Genomic DNA, 15,342 nt, shown 5'->3' on the forward strand with positions numbered 1-15,342 from the left:
TTTTCAAATAACCGTGAGGATTACAAGCAGCAAATGTATTGTCAGTGCAGTTACTGAGGTTTACGTAGTAGCTATTTTTCTTTCCTCTAGGGAAGCTAACTCTGAAAACACACACCTGATTTTCAAAATCAACAGAACGTGGGAGAGGAACTACCACTGGCATTGTACTTGCCTGCTTGTAGGTGCCGTCCAGCAGGGTGTCCAGGTGTTGGAGCGGGGCAGGGGTTTTGTCTTTGAACCTTGTTAACAGCCGGCGTTGGATGGCCCGAAACTGCACAGCTCTTTCAGAGAGGAGTTCTTCCAACTTTTCACCATTGAGCCGCAGCTGCAATGAAGAGTTTCTTAAATTCAGGTTAAATGTGTATAACAAAACAGATTTAAAGTAAAAATACAGAAAATCCCAATAAGAGTCTGAAAGAGTAATGAAGAAATAAAAACATATCGTAGAGTTAAGAATTAAAATAGTGATATTTGGTACATGAATACATAGATAATACAGTTGAGTAGGTTAAATAAAAATTTAGTAAAGATGCCTAGTATGCCTGGGGAAAAAATAGATTATTTAATCAATGTCTTGAGAAAATTAATTAAACATGGGGAAAAAGAATAGAATTTCTCCCCCAGTATTTACAGCAAAATTAATTGCAGACGAATTAAAAGTTTAGACACAATGAAAGTACCAGAAAAATTAGAATTTTTACATAATCTCAGCATGAGAAAGACCCTTATGAGTATAGTCAAAATCCAAAAGCCACACACACACACACACACACGTGATAAAGTACTGACAAAATTAATTCTATATGATTTACAAAAAGAAAAACATTATGAGTAAAGTGACAAGACAAAAAGCAAACTGCAAAAAGAGCAATAACCACACAGACTAAAAGCCATGCCCCTAAACTAATGTCCAGAAAGCACCTACAAATCAATGAAAAAGGACCACACCCAACACAAATCATTAAGAAAAAGAGCAACAACCCAATAAAAGAAATGAGCAATATTTACAGAAAAGTTAATACAAATAAGCTCTCAAACATACAGCCTTTGACCTACCAATCCCACTTCAAGGATCTTATGGGTATGCCTGCAAAAACTAATGTAGACATAAGAATAGTCATTATAGAATAGTTTGCTATTGCACTAAGATGTTATTAAAAATCAAAATACTCATCAATAGGGGAACAGGTTAAATGAATAAAGAAGACTACTTTGCAGGACTACTGGGTACTGATATGCAAGGCTCTCCAAAGATATACTAAATAAAACAAAGAAAATAAAAAATACAGAATAGTATGTACAATGTACTAGCATTCATGTATTTTTTAAAAACAAATGTATTTTTTGATATAGTTGTGATGGCATGAAATAGTTCTAGAAAGACGCGCCAGAAACCAGATACCAAAACCAGATACCGAAGAGGAGACTGGAGGATGAGAATCAGAAATTACTCGTTCCACTGTTAACTCTTTCCATAAGTTTTAAATTTAATATTATTAAGATACAAGAAAGCTAGTCAAAGTCATAGAGGAGAAGAAACTCTCTATGAAATTAGATCATGTGAACTACTAATTCAACCTTATAAAACAGTCATAACTAGCTCTGAAAGAAATATATCCAAAATGTTCAGAAATCAAGCATAGCTAACATTTCTGATATCAAAACAAACTTCCTTATCTTTTCATTATATGTACTTTCCAATACATGATATAAAAATCTTGGAATTTTATTAGCTTCTTTTAATACCAATGTTAGAAACAATAAGGAATTAACTAAATACAAGAATATTCTCTTGAAGGGGGAAAAAGCTTCCTTTACCAAAAGTTGTGATAAATTTCTTAAACTAAAATGTTTTAAAAGTAATATTTCATCAATAATTATGTCAATAAATCAGCATATAAAAAGGGAAACTCTAATAAGTTCAACTCTATTTGATAATGACATTATTTGTAATTGGATTGTATGCACTGAATTTTTCCCTTTATGTTCACACTGTATTAAACAAAGTTATTATAGCTTGAAGTCAATGCTGCTTTTAGGATGTTGAAAGGGACTGAAATTAGGTAGACTATTCATGTGACTCTCTCTCTCTTACACTCTTTCTCTCTCTCTCTCTCTCTCTCTCTCACACACACACACACACACACACACACACACACACACACACACACCATAGTTTATAAACAGAAATGCAAAATCCTAATGAGTCCTTAAAAAGTAGTCACTCTATCATCCTTGAACGATGTTCAAAATTCTTTTGAAATTCCCCTTTGTAATTGCCTAGAAAGTCTATCTATAGACCAATAAATAAGTAGAGCCTGGTGAATTTTTTTAACACATGGGACTTTTAAAACAATGAAATATTCAGGCAACAAAGTTACTGTCAGATCTCATTTATTTAGACATTTAGTCATTTAGCATTTTACTAAGTGTCCATGGTGCCAGATACTGGCAAATATTTTATGTGGTTACCCTCATTCAGATGCAGAAGTTCTGGTGTGCTTGTTAAGAAAGAAAAGGAAAAATCACTTTGCTTTACAATCACACCTCATTTACGGCGTGCTAGAGTTAGTTAGCCTAATGGCTGCCGATAAGCTCCAATCGTTTCAACACTGGGTTATTGGGGTCAAAGGTTAAGTCCTCATGTGGAAGAATTAAATCAGCTCTGTTCTGAGGCAAGACCACATGCTTAGCTCCAGGCAGCCACTCTTAATTGTCTGCAACTGATCACAAACCAGGCAAAAGGGCAGGAACAGATTCACAAAAACTACCGTCCATAAAAGAAGAACAGGTTGGAGCATCTGGCTAATAGTGTGTATCGGACAATTCTCACCTCTGCAGCATCTCTTTCTTTAATGTGCTGAAAAACTATAAATGATGTTTGTTCTAATCATACATACCTCAAAATGATGATCGATCAACGCAAAATATTCTTGAAGGGGCATGGATCCGGAAAAAGAACATGCGAAATCTTTGCTTCCCTGCTTTTCAAAATATTCCTGAAGGCGGATAATAAGCTCATTTGTTATGAGCCAAAGATCTTCAAATTGTTCACTCTGAATGCGATATCGCTCTAGGAGAGGGAAAAATAATTAATTAAAATGCTTATTACTAGCTGGAAATACATGAATTGTCACTAACTCTGATAATGAATACCAAAACAAAAAAAAAAAACACAAAGATTTCTTTGATGGAATATAGAAACAATTTCTACTGGCTTGATAAAAATATTTCTAGTGCATTATTGAGGTTTTCTGCATCAGCCACTTAACATTTTCAAATTTAATGCCAAAGGTATGTGGTCACAGTGCCAAGCTATAGAGTATGGTCCTTTTTACGTTACAGTACAATAAGAAAAAAAAAAAAAACACTTAAATTTGAGTCCTTCTAAAAAACAAACAACACTTTACTTTAAAGGTAAGAAAACAGCCATTGTAAAAATACAATCTGGTATCATTTCAGTAAACTTCCATATCACGAACCAATTCAGGCAAGGGGTGTCCATTAAAGGCAAAAGTCCGTTACACTAGTATTATAAAGTAGGTTTTCTGAATGTGTATGTTAAAAAATTGACAAATTAATTCGTTTACATGTTTTTCCTTATGTAGACACATTTGTAAAATTAAAAGTTTAGTTTCACAGAAAAGTTTTCTGGGGGTATCACAGTAATTTTAAATTTATACTGAATAGGTGTAGTCAATGAATGCATTCACCAGTCACCGAGAGTAAAGGAATGCACACGCTGGGGTGAGGGCTAGCGCACATGAAACATCGCCTGCTCACGTGAAAACTGCTGCAGCCCTGGGAGGTTTGGCTCAGTGGACAGAGCACTGGCCCGCAGACTGAAGGGTTGCAGGTTCAATTCCAGTCAAGGGCACATACCTTGGTTGCAGGCTTGATCTCCGGGAGGCAACCAATCGATGTGTCTCTCTCACATCGATGTTTCTCTCTCTCTGTCTCCTCCTCCTCCCTTCCACTCTCTCTTAAAATCAATCAGGTGAGGATTAACAAAACAAAACAAAACACTGCAGAAAGTCACACCAAGTGACAACAGCACCAACTACCATGAGGGATGCAGTGTGATCACATGCTAGTCATTCCTGGACATTGTTTACAAGCAGGACTCTTGGATTTAACTATGTAGGCTATAGTTGTAGATATGTAATATCCATTTATGTCGATGAAATTACTACAGTGTCCTTTCTAACATATGGCCTATTCACTAAAATTCATTAAAAATAACAGTGAATTAGTAACAAAAAAAATAACCTGTTAATTTAAGTATAAGTAAATCTTGGTTAAAAGCGTTTTTAAATTAGCGGAGTGTTAATTTTCACGTATGACATACAGACTAGAATCCAAAGTCTGTTAAATCGAGGTCCACAAAATCAAGGGTTTAATGTATCTATAAAAATGCAATTTATCTTTGAATTATAAAATTTATATCATTCACAATTAGATGTTGAAAAATACTGGTCAAGACCTGGCTGGTAGCTCAATTGGCTGGCACAGCATCCTGTACACCAAAAGTTGAGGGTTCAGTTCTGGTCAGGGCACATACCTAGGTTACAGGTTCAATTCCAAATCGGGACTCTTTTCGAAGGTAATTGATTGGTGTTTTTCTCTCACATTAATGTTTTTCTCTTTCTATCTCTTTCTTTCCCATTTCTACTCTCTCTAAAAATCAATAAAAACATGTCCTCTGATGAGGGTTAAAATATATATATATATATATATATATATATATATATATATATATATATCAAAAAGTTAAAACTATCTGATATAAAAAATGTGGAGTGAAACAAGTAAAAAATCTAAAGCTCAATGAAAAATTCAAATATAAATAAATTTCTAGATACCCCGCAGCTACTTGAAATAGACTGAATGTTTAGATCCCCCCAAAATGCATATGGTAAACCCTAATACCCAATGTGATGGTATTTGGAGGTAGGGTCTTTGGGGTGATTAGGTCATGAGGTGAGCTCTCATGAAAGAGATGAGTGCCCTTATAACAAAGACCCCAGAGAACTCTCTTGCCCCTTTGCTATATGAGGACACAGCAAAAAAACACACACCTATGCACCTGAAGCAGCCTCTCACCTGGCACCAGCTGTACCAGAGCCTTGATCTTGGACTTCCCAGCCTCCAGAACTGCGAGCAGCAAATTTCTATTGTACAAAAGCCACCCAGTCTCTGGCCAACTGAACTAAGACAGTACACTACTATGACCAAGTATAATGCATGAATGTCACCAATAATAGAATTGTAAAAATAATAAACATTTAAATAGATGTAATATTTTCTGTAACATTTTGGGCTTTAATTATATTCTTATTTTCATCAATACATGAGGGGGGAAAAAGAAAACTAGGTTTTTTTTCAATAAATAAATTATACTTGAGATTCAGAAATATAAACACAATTATTTTAGTTGATTTGTTTTCAGATTACCAAAAATCAACAAGAATTAATGAGTCAAAGATTTATAAGGCATTATTTTGATGATTAAGCATTTTCTCAGTTTTTGTGTTTCAAAACAGTTAACATTGCCCTGGAAACTTTCCAGAGTCTGCATTTCATGGAAAGGAGAAATAAAAATCTATTTATAATATAACATGAAGGAAGAAAGTTGTATTTTAAAATACACCTTTACAATACTAGTAATTAAAATAGCTGCCAAAATGAACATTCGATTTATTTATTTTTTTTTTTAGTCCTTTTTCCTTTGCATCTTGTAATAGCAGCTCAGTGGAAATAACCATTCCAGCTTCCAAATGAATAAATTTAGATGACTGGAGTGCAGTCAATTGCCATTCCACTCTACTACAAATGGAGAAAATAATGGATTTAACTAAGCAGGGCACAAAAATGCATCACGTCAGTGTCTATTCATGTCAGAACATCTGAAGTTCATCAATATAAATAATGTTTGTATTCATGTCATAAACAAAGCATCAGTATAATTTATACTATTTGGAAATTTTTAAATGCGAGATGGAAAGGCAGATGAAGGCTTTTGGAGCCAAGAAGTTTGAGAAAATAATATAAACAATTTCAGGAGATATTAGTATAATATTCTAAATATACAGCCTCTTCGATATTAGTGGAAACTGTAGATGATTTCTCTAAATTTACTTTTCAAAAGGCTTTTTCCAAGCTGGATTTATATAATTTGGCCATTGTCCCTTGATAATATAGCCAAGAAGTTCTAAGATAAATATAAAACAGTAATATATTGATGACTCACTGCATACATTACAGTGCATACAGTGGCATGGGGTGGGTTTCCGGTGACTTTGGATTTGGTCATTACACTTATCTCTACATTTTTTTACTTCATTGAAAAACTACCACAAAGCCATTACTATAGAAAATTCCCAGCACAGAAGAAAATTCCCTGATTTCTAAAACCCCATGCTTTATCCAGCATCTGAGGATACCTTTTCCTCTTTGTAGAGTGCCCTCCACCTAATAATCTCCTATTCGTCCTTCAAGATCTTTTACAAATAAAATCTCATGGAACCTCACTTCTTTCAGCTGCAATTGCACCTAAAGTGGGCTTCTATCAGCATACCAAGCTCGAGTATTGGTTCTCTATCTGTCTCTCCCATGTCCAGGAGCACCACAAGAGCCACCACAGTGTTTATATCTAACACTAGAGGCCCGGTGCACGAAATTCATGCACAGGGGGAGGGGGTGTCCCTCAGCCCAGCCTACACCCTCTCCAATCTGGGACATCCCTCTCACAATCCAGGACTGCTAGCTCCCAACCGCTCACCTGCCTGCCTGCCTGATTGCCCCTAAATGCTTCTGCCTGCCAGCCTGATCACCCCCTAATCACTCCCCTGCCAGCCTGATCGATGCCTAACTGTCCTCCCCTGCTGACCTGGTCGCTCCTAACTGTCCTCTCCTGCAGGCCTTGTCCCTCCCAACTGCCCTCCCCTGCCGGCCCGGTCACCCCCAACTGCTCTCCCCTGCAGGACTGGTTCCCCCCAATTGCCCTCTCCTGCAGGCCTGGGTCCCCCCCAACTGTCTTCCCCTGCAGGCCTGGGTCCCCCCAAACTGTCCTCCCCTGCAGGCCTGGGTCTCCCCAATTGTCCTCCCCTGCAGGCCTGGTCTCCCCCAACTGCCCTCCCTTGCAGGTCTGGTCCCTCCCAACTGCCCTCCCCTGCTGGCCATCTTGTGGTGGCCATCTTGTGTCCACACGGGTGCAGCCATCTTTGACCACATGGGGGCAGCCATCTTGTGTGTTGGAGTGACAGTCAATTTGCATATTACTCTTTTATTAGATAGGATGTCTGCTGAATGCAAAATGAACAGAGGCAAGAGCAAGCCTCTCACATGCTTTCCTCTGAAGATATTTTGGTTAATATGTTTCAAGATTACATATGCTGTGGAATATAAAACAGAAAGCAACAAACAAACAAAACAAACAAACTCATAGGCATTGACAAAAAAGGATGGTGGTTACCAGAGGAAAAGGGGAGTAGGGGGAGAGTGATGCGGGGAAAGGGGACAAAAGGATAGTGACAGAAAGAGACTATACTTTGTGTGGTGGGTCCACAATGCAATATACAGATGATGTATTATCGAAAGTAGGTTTACAGTTGTGAGTTTATTATTTTATTAATATTTATTCATTATTGTATTATTTTCTATATACTTCCATAAACTTAATTTTGCCTACCCCTGTAATGTATTAATCAATGTCACCACAATAAATTTAATTTCAATAAATAAATAAGTTGGTTTTTTTTTTAAAGATTACAGATGCTTTCTTTTGGCAGATTACAAAGAAAATTTTTCTCAAGGCCCAACCCTTATTCACATACATGACTACAATGTTTTCATTATACCTGAAGCCAAATAATCAAGAGACAAGCAAAGGACTTTTAAACTTGATCTTATTCAATTCAATCCCTCATTCTAGCATGTTCAAATCTTTCAGGATAATCTTTCATTGTATTACTTATCTTTTCTTTTCCCAAAGGCCTACACGAGGCTACATAAATTTGCTACTTGCAATTGCTTAACCCTGCTTGTGACACTAAAAATATGTATTTACTCAGCATTCACTGTTAATGACCAGTTTAGTTGGGTACAGAAATCTAAGTTGAAAATCATTTCCCTTAAATCTTGTAAAAATTCTTCCATTGTGTTCTAACACCCAAGACAATCTTCTTAATTCATGTTCTTTGAGTAGCTTGCTTTTTCTTTTTCAATCTTTGAGGATATGCTTCTAATCTTTAGTGCTCCAAGATTTCAAAAACTGTGTTTAGATGTGTTTCTTTTTCTGATTCATTGTGCTAACATCAAACAGGCTCTTTCAATATACACAACTGTAACATCTCATTTCCTTGAAATCCTTGTCTCCATTGTTCTCTCCATCTTCACAAGCCACTCTCCGAAAGGTGTGACTTACATCCAATCACTCCTGTCACAGTTAAAATTATAAAAGCTTGTCCTTCAATGCCCCTGGACACCCCCAAAGCCTGCCACCCAGGCCCTGTATCCCATCGCCTCTCTCCTTCTCAAAGATTTCATTGCTTTGTGATCCCTTTCTCTTTCCTGATCATCAGCCTCTCCCACTTAACTCGATCATTTCCATTACTATTCAAACATGTTCTACTATTGCAAATTTAAAAACAAAATAAAACCCACACTCCTTCCAACTACATCTCACTTCTGAATTACTACTGAGTTTGGTTGTCCAGTTCTTTCTAAACACTTGCAACACTAGATCCTCTACATTTATCCTTGGATTAAGCTGTAGCTTAGACTGTACCGATTTGAGCTCAGATAGAATTATATCTAGTAAATTGAGTTTTATCAATATTTTTAAAGCTCTGTGAAATTTGCTATTCATAAATTATAAAGATAAGCTATAGAAACATTATTTTTAAATATATATTTTTTATTGATTTTAGAGAGGAAAGGAGAGGGAGAGAGAGATAGAAACATCAATGATGACAATCATTGATCGGTTGCCTCCTGCACACCCTCCACTAGGGATTGAGCCTGCAACCTGGACATGTGCCCTGACTGGGAATCGAACCATAACCTTCTGGTTCATAAGTCGAAGCTCAACCACTGAGCCACACCAGCTGGGCTAGAGACATTATTAAAGAAGTGAGTTGTCTTTGTGATATTTAGAAGAGAAATTACATCCTGGATTCAGAATCACAAAAAAGAAAAATGCCAGACACACATTGGGTACAAATTACCTCATTCCTTTCTTGGGGATGGATATTCTAGTAAGAGCAGTAGGGAGCACCAACATCTACCTCAACCCCAGAAAACTGTACTTTCTTCATATCTATCTCCCTTCATCACCAAGGGCACTTCCTAGGTAGAATTCTGTGTGTCACTGAAGTAAAAAAACCACCAGGGAATTGTAATGGCTACTCTTCAGGTTTCAGTTGACACAGTTCATTTGGTTCCTTATTTAAAAGGCCTTGTCCTATCCCATGATTCAGCCTGTCTGCCTACACTATGGCACAGCCATCTATTCAGATATATGTGACTAAATCAGCTATATAACTGAATATTTGGTGATATTTACAGAATGGTAAAGTAATCATGCACTACAGCAATGCTCTAAAAGTCACTTTATCTAAAAAATAATAAACATAATGCATTAGGACATAAATATCCCCATTTTTCACATGGAATAACTTGTTGCCTTTTTTAAATGATCTCAATTGCTGACTCATCATACAGCATCATAAACTGAAGTCAAACAGATTTGTACAATTTCCCAAGGACATGTTGGCAACAATTTTTTAGTTTAACTAAAGAGAATAGTTTAACAAAAGAAATGTACAAAAATTATTCCATCACCCAAGTGAAGATTAAAGCTAATCAAAACAAAACGGTGTCACCCTGGCCAGGTGGCTCAGTTGGTGGGAGCGACATCCTGTGCACCAAAAGGTTCCCAGTTTGATTCCCGATCAGGGCACATGCCTAAGTTGTAGGTTCAACCCCTGTTTGTGGCATGTATGGGAAACAACCGATCAATGTTTCTCTCTCTCTCTCTCTCTCTCTCTCTCTCTCTCTCTCTGTCTCTCTCTGTCTCTCTCTCTCTTTCTCTCTCTCTCTCTCTCTCTCTCTCTCTCTCTCTTCTCCTCCTCCTCCTCTCCCTCTAAAAAATAAATAAATAAAAACATATCGTCAGATGAGGATTTTTTTAAAAAGGAATATAAGAATATATACACACATAAAAATTAATTCCAGTTTCTAATAGTCCCTAAAATCTAGTTCAGAATATACCTATCTCATAAACATTTTTCAATCCTTTAAATTCCTCCCTCAAACTATCCTCATCCCCAAACAAAGATAAATCTCTAATAAAATAGGACCTAGCTTTATAACTTTTATGTCCTATATACTTAATACTATGGCTCTCAGTTTTCAATATTTATCTGAACACCACCCTTTGCGGAAACCCTTGGTGATGATGTAGTGCACTTAACAGAAAATTTCAAAAGCCATAACTCTATGGTTTACTTACGAGAGGTTTTAGAAGCAAGAAGAGTAACTTGGGAACCACCTAAGAATCGAAAACCCATTACATTCACCTGTTCATCTTCGGACTGATTGGCAAAGCCTGCAAAAAAAAGGTGGAGGGGAAAATCACCTTACATAATCATGAGGTAAGACAGTATTTGAAACAGGAAACTTAGCTGATGACAAGTATGTTTTATGTCACTAGTCATGTTTAAAGCCCATGCATGAATTAGATTAACTGATTTTCATGTTAGCTTCCAGTTGCTAAAATTTCTGCCTCATAAGAACTCTCTGAAATCATCTCATTTCCTTTCTCCTACTGGTTCATTCTAGGTCTAAGGTAGGACATGCACAGATGAACCTGGAACAGAAGCAAGGAAATGACCAGTAACTGGCAGAGTTGTGTGAAAAGGATGTAAGAGCCAATTTAAAGAGACTATCACTGACCAGAAGTGAAAATATTTAACTATCAAAAAATAATAGCTGCAATGGAGTGAAACACATCAAATATAATTAAAGGCCTGTGTTTATGTTGATACTAAAAAAAATAAAATAAAATAAGCCAAATGATCAGTCTTGGAGAATTAGAGAATCAACCCCCCTTTTTTTTTAAATTGATTTCAGAGAGGAAGGGAGAGGAAGAGATAGATAGAAACATTAATGATGAGAGAGAATCATTGATCGGCTGCCTCCTGCACACCCCACACTGGGGATCAATCCCACAACCCAGGCATGTGCCCTGACCTGGAATCGAACCGTGACCTCCTGGTTCATGGGTCGATACTCAACCACTGAGCCACACCGGCCAGGCAACTCTTTATTTTAAAAATCAGTAATAAACACAGGGAACCATGCATTTATGCTGGTAATCCTACGTATGCACCACATAACCCATAGTACATAAGGAAAGGTTCTCCATATAGAACTATTTCAGCCAAAAACTGAAGGAGGCTTGAAAGAAATAGAATATAACTATTTTCAACTTCCAATGAATGAATGGATCTCAGCATTTAATATCAGTGACTGAGACCATCACAAACAAAAAGAGACAAGCAGATATCTTGTCCCCCCCCCCCTACTGAAAGCATAAACCACCATTCATTAAGCAATGTAGCCAAAATAATTAAGCTTAACTGTTAGCTCTAGCTGCAACTGCAATTTACAGGCAACCAAGTGGACAGAGAAAATAAATATTAAACAACATCCCAGGGATGTAATCGGTGAAATTCAGAGTGTGAGAAACACATAGGAAAAATAATATGTATTCTTCAACAAATAATTAAAAGGGAGATGGAGGGGTTAAAACCTATAGAAAAGGAGATACCAAAAATGTGTATTAAAAAATTGAAAAATGTAAACCACATTTGAATCCTGACTCAAAACAAACAAAAATTAAATGTTGGAGACTTTCACTTCAGGCCAAGATGGAGAAACTGGAGCCACAGTTACCCTTCCATCTAAAACAACTTAAAAAAATGAGACAGAAAATATGAAATACTTTTTAAAATATATATTTTTATTGATTTCAGAGAGGAAGGGAGAGGGAGAGAGAGATAGAAACATCAGTGATGAGAGAGAATCATTGATCGGCTGCCTCCGGCACACCCCACACTGAGGATAGAGCCTGAAACCTGAGCATGTGTCCTGACCGAGAATGAAACCATGATCTCCTGGTTCACAGGTCGACACTCAACCACTGAACCACACCTGCCAGGCTGAAATACTTTTTGTTAATACATTGGAAATAAAGAATTGAACAGTGATCCCTTCCAAACAAGAAACAAACAGAGTGAGCCCTATGATTGCCCCAGTTTACTGCCTTGAGAAAGATCTGTAGGCCGCAAGACAGGTTGGGGAACCAAGGTGCAACCCAGCGTTCTCCCCAAGAAGGGAGATAGAATTGGGAGTCTGGAAAGATCAAAGTTGCACAAGTTCACAGGCAGGGTGTCAGAGAAGAAAGCGCGACAGAGGGAGGCCTGCGGAGATCTGCAAAGTGCCCCTGGAGTACATACCCCAATACCAATGAGTCCACACCTGTGAGGAAACTGCGTGAGGCTGAGGGAAGACCACCGAAAGAGATTGCAGGGAACATGGAACCTGTGATCCCACCCAGAGCCAGGAACCAGCCCTGTTCTCACTGGCCAGGATACGAACCAGCCTAGTTCCCTAGGCATCGTGCAGAACACATGGAAGAGTTCACCCTCAGAAGCAGGTGAAGTTTGCCCTCGAATAAAATGTTGCTCCCATCCTGCCTAACACCACTTGAAAGGATCAAACTTTTTCAAGTAACTTAACAGTGTCTCAGAAAAAAAAGCTCAAGAAGTTTTAAGAGGAAAACTAAAGTACTCAACACACAACTAGATAAAATTCATAAGTTCTGTTCTTCAAACAAAAACTACAGGACATGCAAAGAAGGAAGAAATTACAATCCATACGAGGGAGCAAATCAATCAGAACTAACTCAGAAACGACATGGATGACAGACTTATAGACAAGGGCATTTAAACAGTTATTATGTTGTTCTGTATGTTCAAGGACATTCTATTAGAGACATGGAAGATGGTTTTAAGAAGAAGAAAAGACCCATATCACTCTTGAGAGGTGACAGCTACACTGTCTGAGGTGAAACACACACTGAGTGGGAACACAGCACACTCTGCAGAAGAAAGTGACTCGAATGTACAGCAACAGAAACCACCCAAAATACAGCGCCAGGAGAAACAAAGCTTAAAAAGACAGTATCACTGAAATCTGGAACTCAAGGATAGTTTGATCCAACATGACCTGACATCAATACATAAAAGTCTTCTATATACCAAGAGTGAAAAATGGGAAAGTGAAAAAGTACCAAGCGTGCTGATGTTGAACAATGATAGGATTCCAGCATGTTCAATATGAACACAGATCCAGGATCTCCCAAAAGGAACCAGCTGTATCACATACATTGGATCTTGAAGGAAATTTTTTTTTTAAATCGGTCATTGAGTCCTATTTCTAAAGTAAGTAAGAAGCAAATATGTGCTGATGAGCCTAAGATACCAATAATATCAAAACAAGTGAGCCCCAAATCAGGAGAAAAACGTACCTAAGCTTCCCTAGGCTTACAGAGATTACCGCTCTGATTGAAAGCCTGCATTTTTATTCAGTCTCTGTGGGTTTCATCCATCCACAGTAAATGTCAACCACTCAGAAGCCACGTTCTTCAACACTTTTCTAAGGCACCAACAGATTTGGTGTGTAGCATATAATTTCCTACTAAATTTCCAGGATAGTATAGGAGACCCAAGGAATTAATACATTTATATAAGATGTTATGAAGGTAGTGACTCTTCCTGCCTTCTTTATAATCCAAATTTGTTATAAGAAAATGACTAAGAAGGAAGGAAAGGGAAGGGTAAAACCAAAAGGTACAAAACTATTTGCTAACAATATACATAGATATATACCCAAACTCAAGCCAAACTAAAGAATAGATCAATTGTAATAAAAAGCATTCCATTTTGAAGGCTTTTCCTTATACATAAACAATGCTTTTTAAACACTTCAAATTCATGAAAAATAAACTGTAAGCACTTTAAGTAGTTAATAACACAAAAGTTGACTTACCATAAATCGCTAAAGCTTGTGGGAAATACTCTTTGTATTCTAAATCCTACCCACTAATGCAAGGGTGAGGATGCACCTCAGAGTCAATGGTGACGATTTTTTAATGAGGGATTTGAAAGGGTTGATTTAATTCCCAGATTTGTTTTTTTAATTCCACCCCATCACCAGGAAAGTGACTAGATGGGTACATTAGAAACCTGGTTACTGCAGATGCTGCCTCCAATTAATGCCTCTCTTTTTTGTAAGTTACTCAGAGAGAAACTGACACCTGGAGAAAGTCACACCTTCACAGATTACCCCAAATGTTCACTGTGACACTGAAGCTTTATATACGGAGCCCCTTCTAAGCAATTAGGGCCAGAGAACGAACATTCGCCCCCTCCAGCTGCTGCCGGCAGCAGAACCACAAAGAGCCTAAGATACCTACTTAGGCGATTACTTTTCAGGGGCATAAGACTGTACTTTAAAAAGGTACCTATCCAGAAACCTACAATGAAAGTGAATAATAAATATTTACATTCCAAGCCAAAAAATTCCACAGTCTAAAGAGAAACATTTGATGTTCTCATCTCTGAATACTGAAACAAAATAATGATTATACTAATTTTAATCAAACTTAAAAGGCACACCTCATTACTTGTTGATATAAGCTATTCGCCTTTGAACAGGCAAGGGAAAAATCCTGGAGGCATTTTTATATTCTGACTTAACAATTATCTGATAATTACCCCATCATTACCTGCTGGTGAAGGATTCCATTCCAAATTCTTAACATTTCTGATATATTACAGGCATGTTACTTCAGAAGGCCTACCTGGAAAGAGACTGAGAAGGCTGACTGGAGGTTTGTTGGTATCAATCGTTAGTTTGTGGCTTGCAATTTTTGAAGGTTGGCCTGGGAGGCAGATTAATTCCAGGGGAAGTCTGAATTTACATTGGGTTACCCGAGGAATGCCTGAAATAAAAAGAGAGAAATGCAGAGTCATGAATGTGTCAAATAATTTGATACGCAAAATATCTGTACTACTAGTAGTCTGAGTAGCAACGTATCCTAGTATAAAAGTTTGCTGCCTGCCTATTTTCTCTAGCATAACTGAAGTAACTGCACATTATTATCATAATTCACATTTTTATATTATTGTCAAAAAGCAGAAGGCAATATCAAGGATCACTGTAAGTTATATAAATGTCTAATCAGTATGCTGTACACCTGAAACTAATATAATA

The 15,342-nt window shown here is 37.3% G+C and overlaps 1 protein-coding gene across 2 annotated transcripts in view; it reads right to left on the reverse strand.

Moving 5' to 3' along the window:
• BBS9 (Bardet-Biedl syndrome 9) overlaps positions 1-15,342 on the reverse strand; it is a 324,045-nt gene that overhangs the window by 156,347 nt on the left and 152,356 nt on the right. For both annotated transcript variants that reach the window (XM_079785508.1, XM_079785507.1), the window contains exons 16-19: positions 14,930-15,070; positions 10,514-10,609; positions 2,901-3,073; positions 173-325 (exon numbers count right to left, since the gene is read on the reverse strand). In XM_079785508.1, coding sequence (XP_079641634.1) covers positions 173-325; positions 2,901-3,073; positions 10,514-10,609; positions 14,930-15,070 — 563 coding nt within the window. The remainder of the gene's footprint in view (positions 1-172; positions 326-2,900; positions 3,074-10,513; positions 10,610-14,929; positions 15,071-15,342) is intronic.

Source organism: Cnephaeus nilssonii, assembly GCF_951640355.1.
Source record: "Cnephaeus nilssonii genome assembly, chromosome: 12".
NCBI classification, from domain to species: Eukaryota; Metazoa; Chordata; class Mammalia; order Chiroptera; family Vespertilionidae; genus Cnephaeus; species Cnephaeus nilssonii.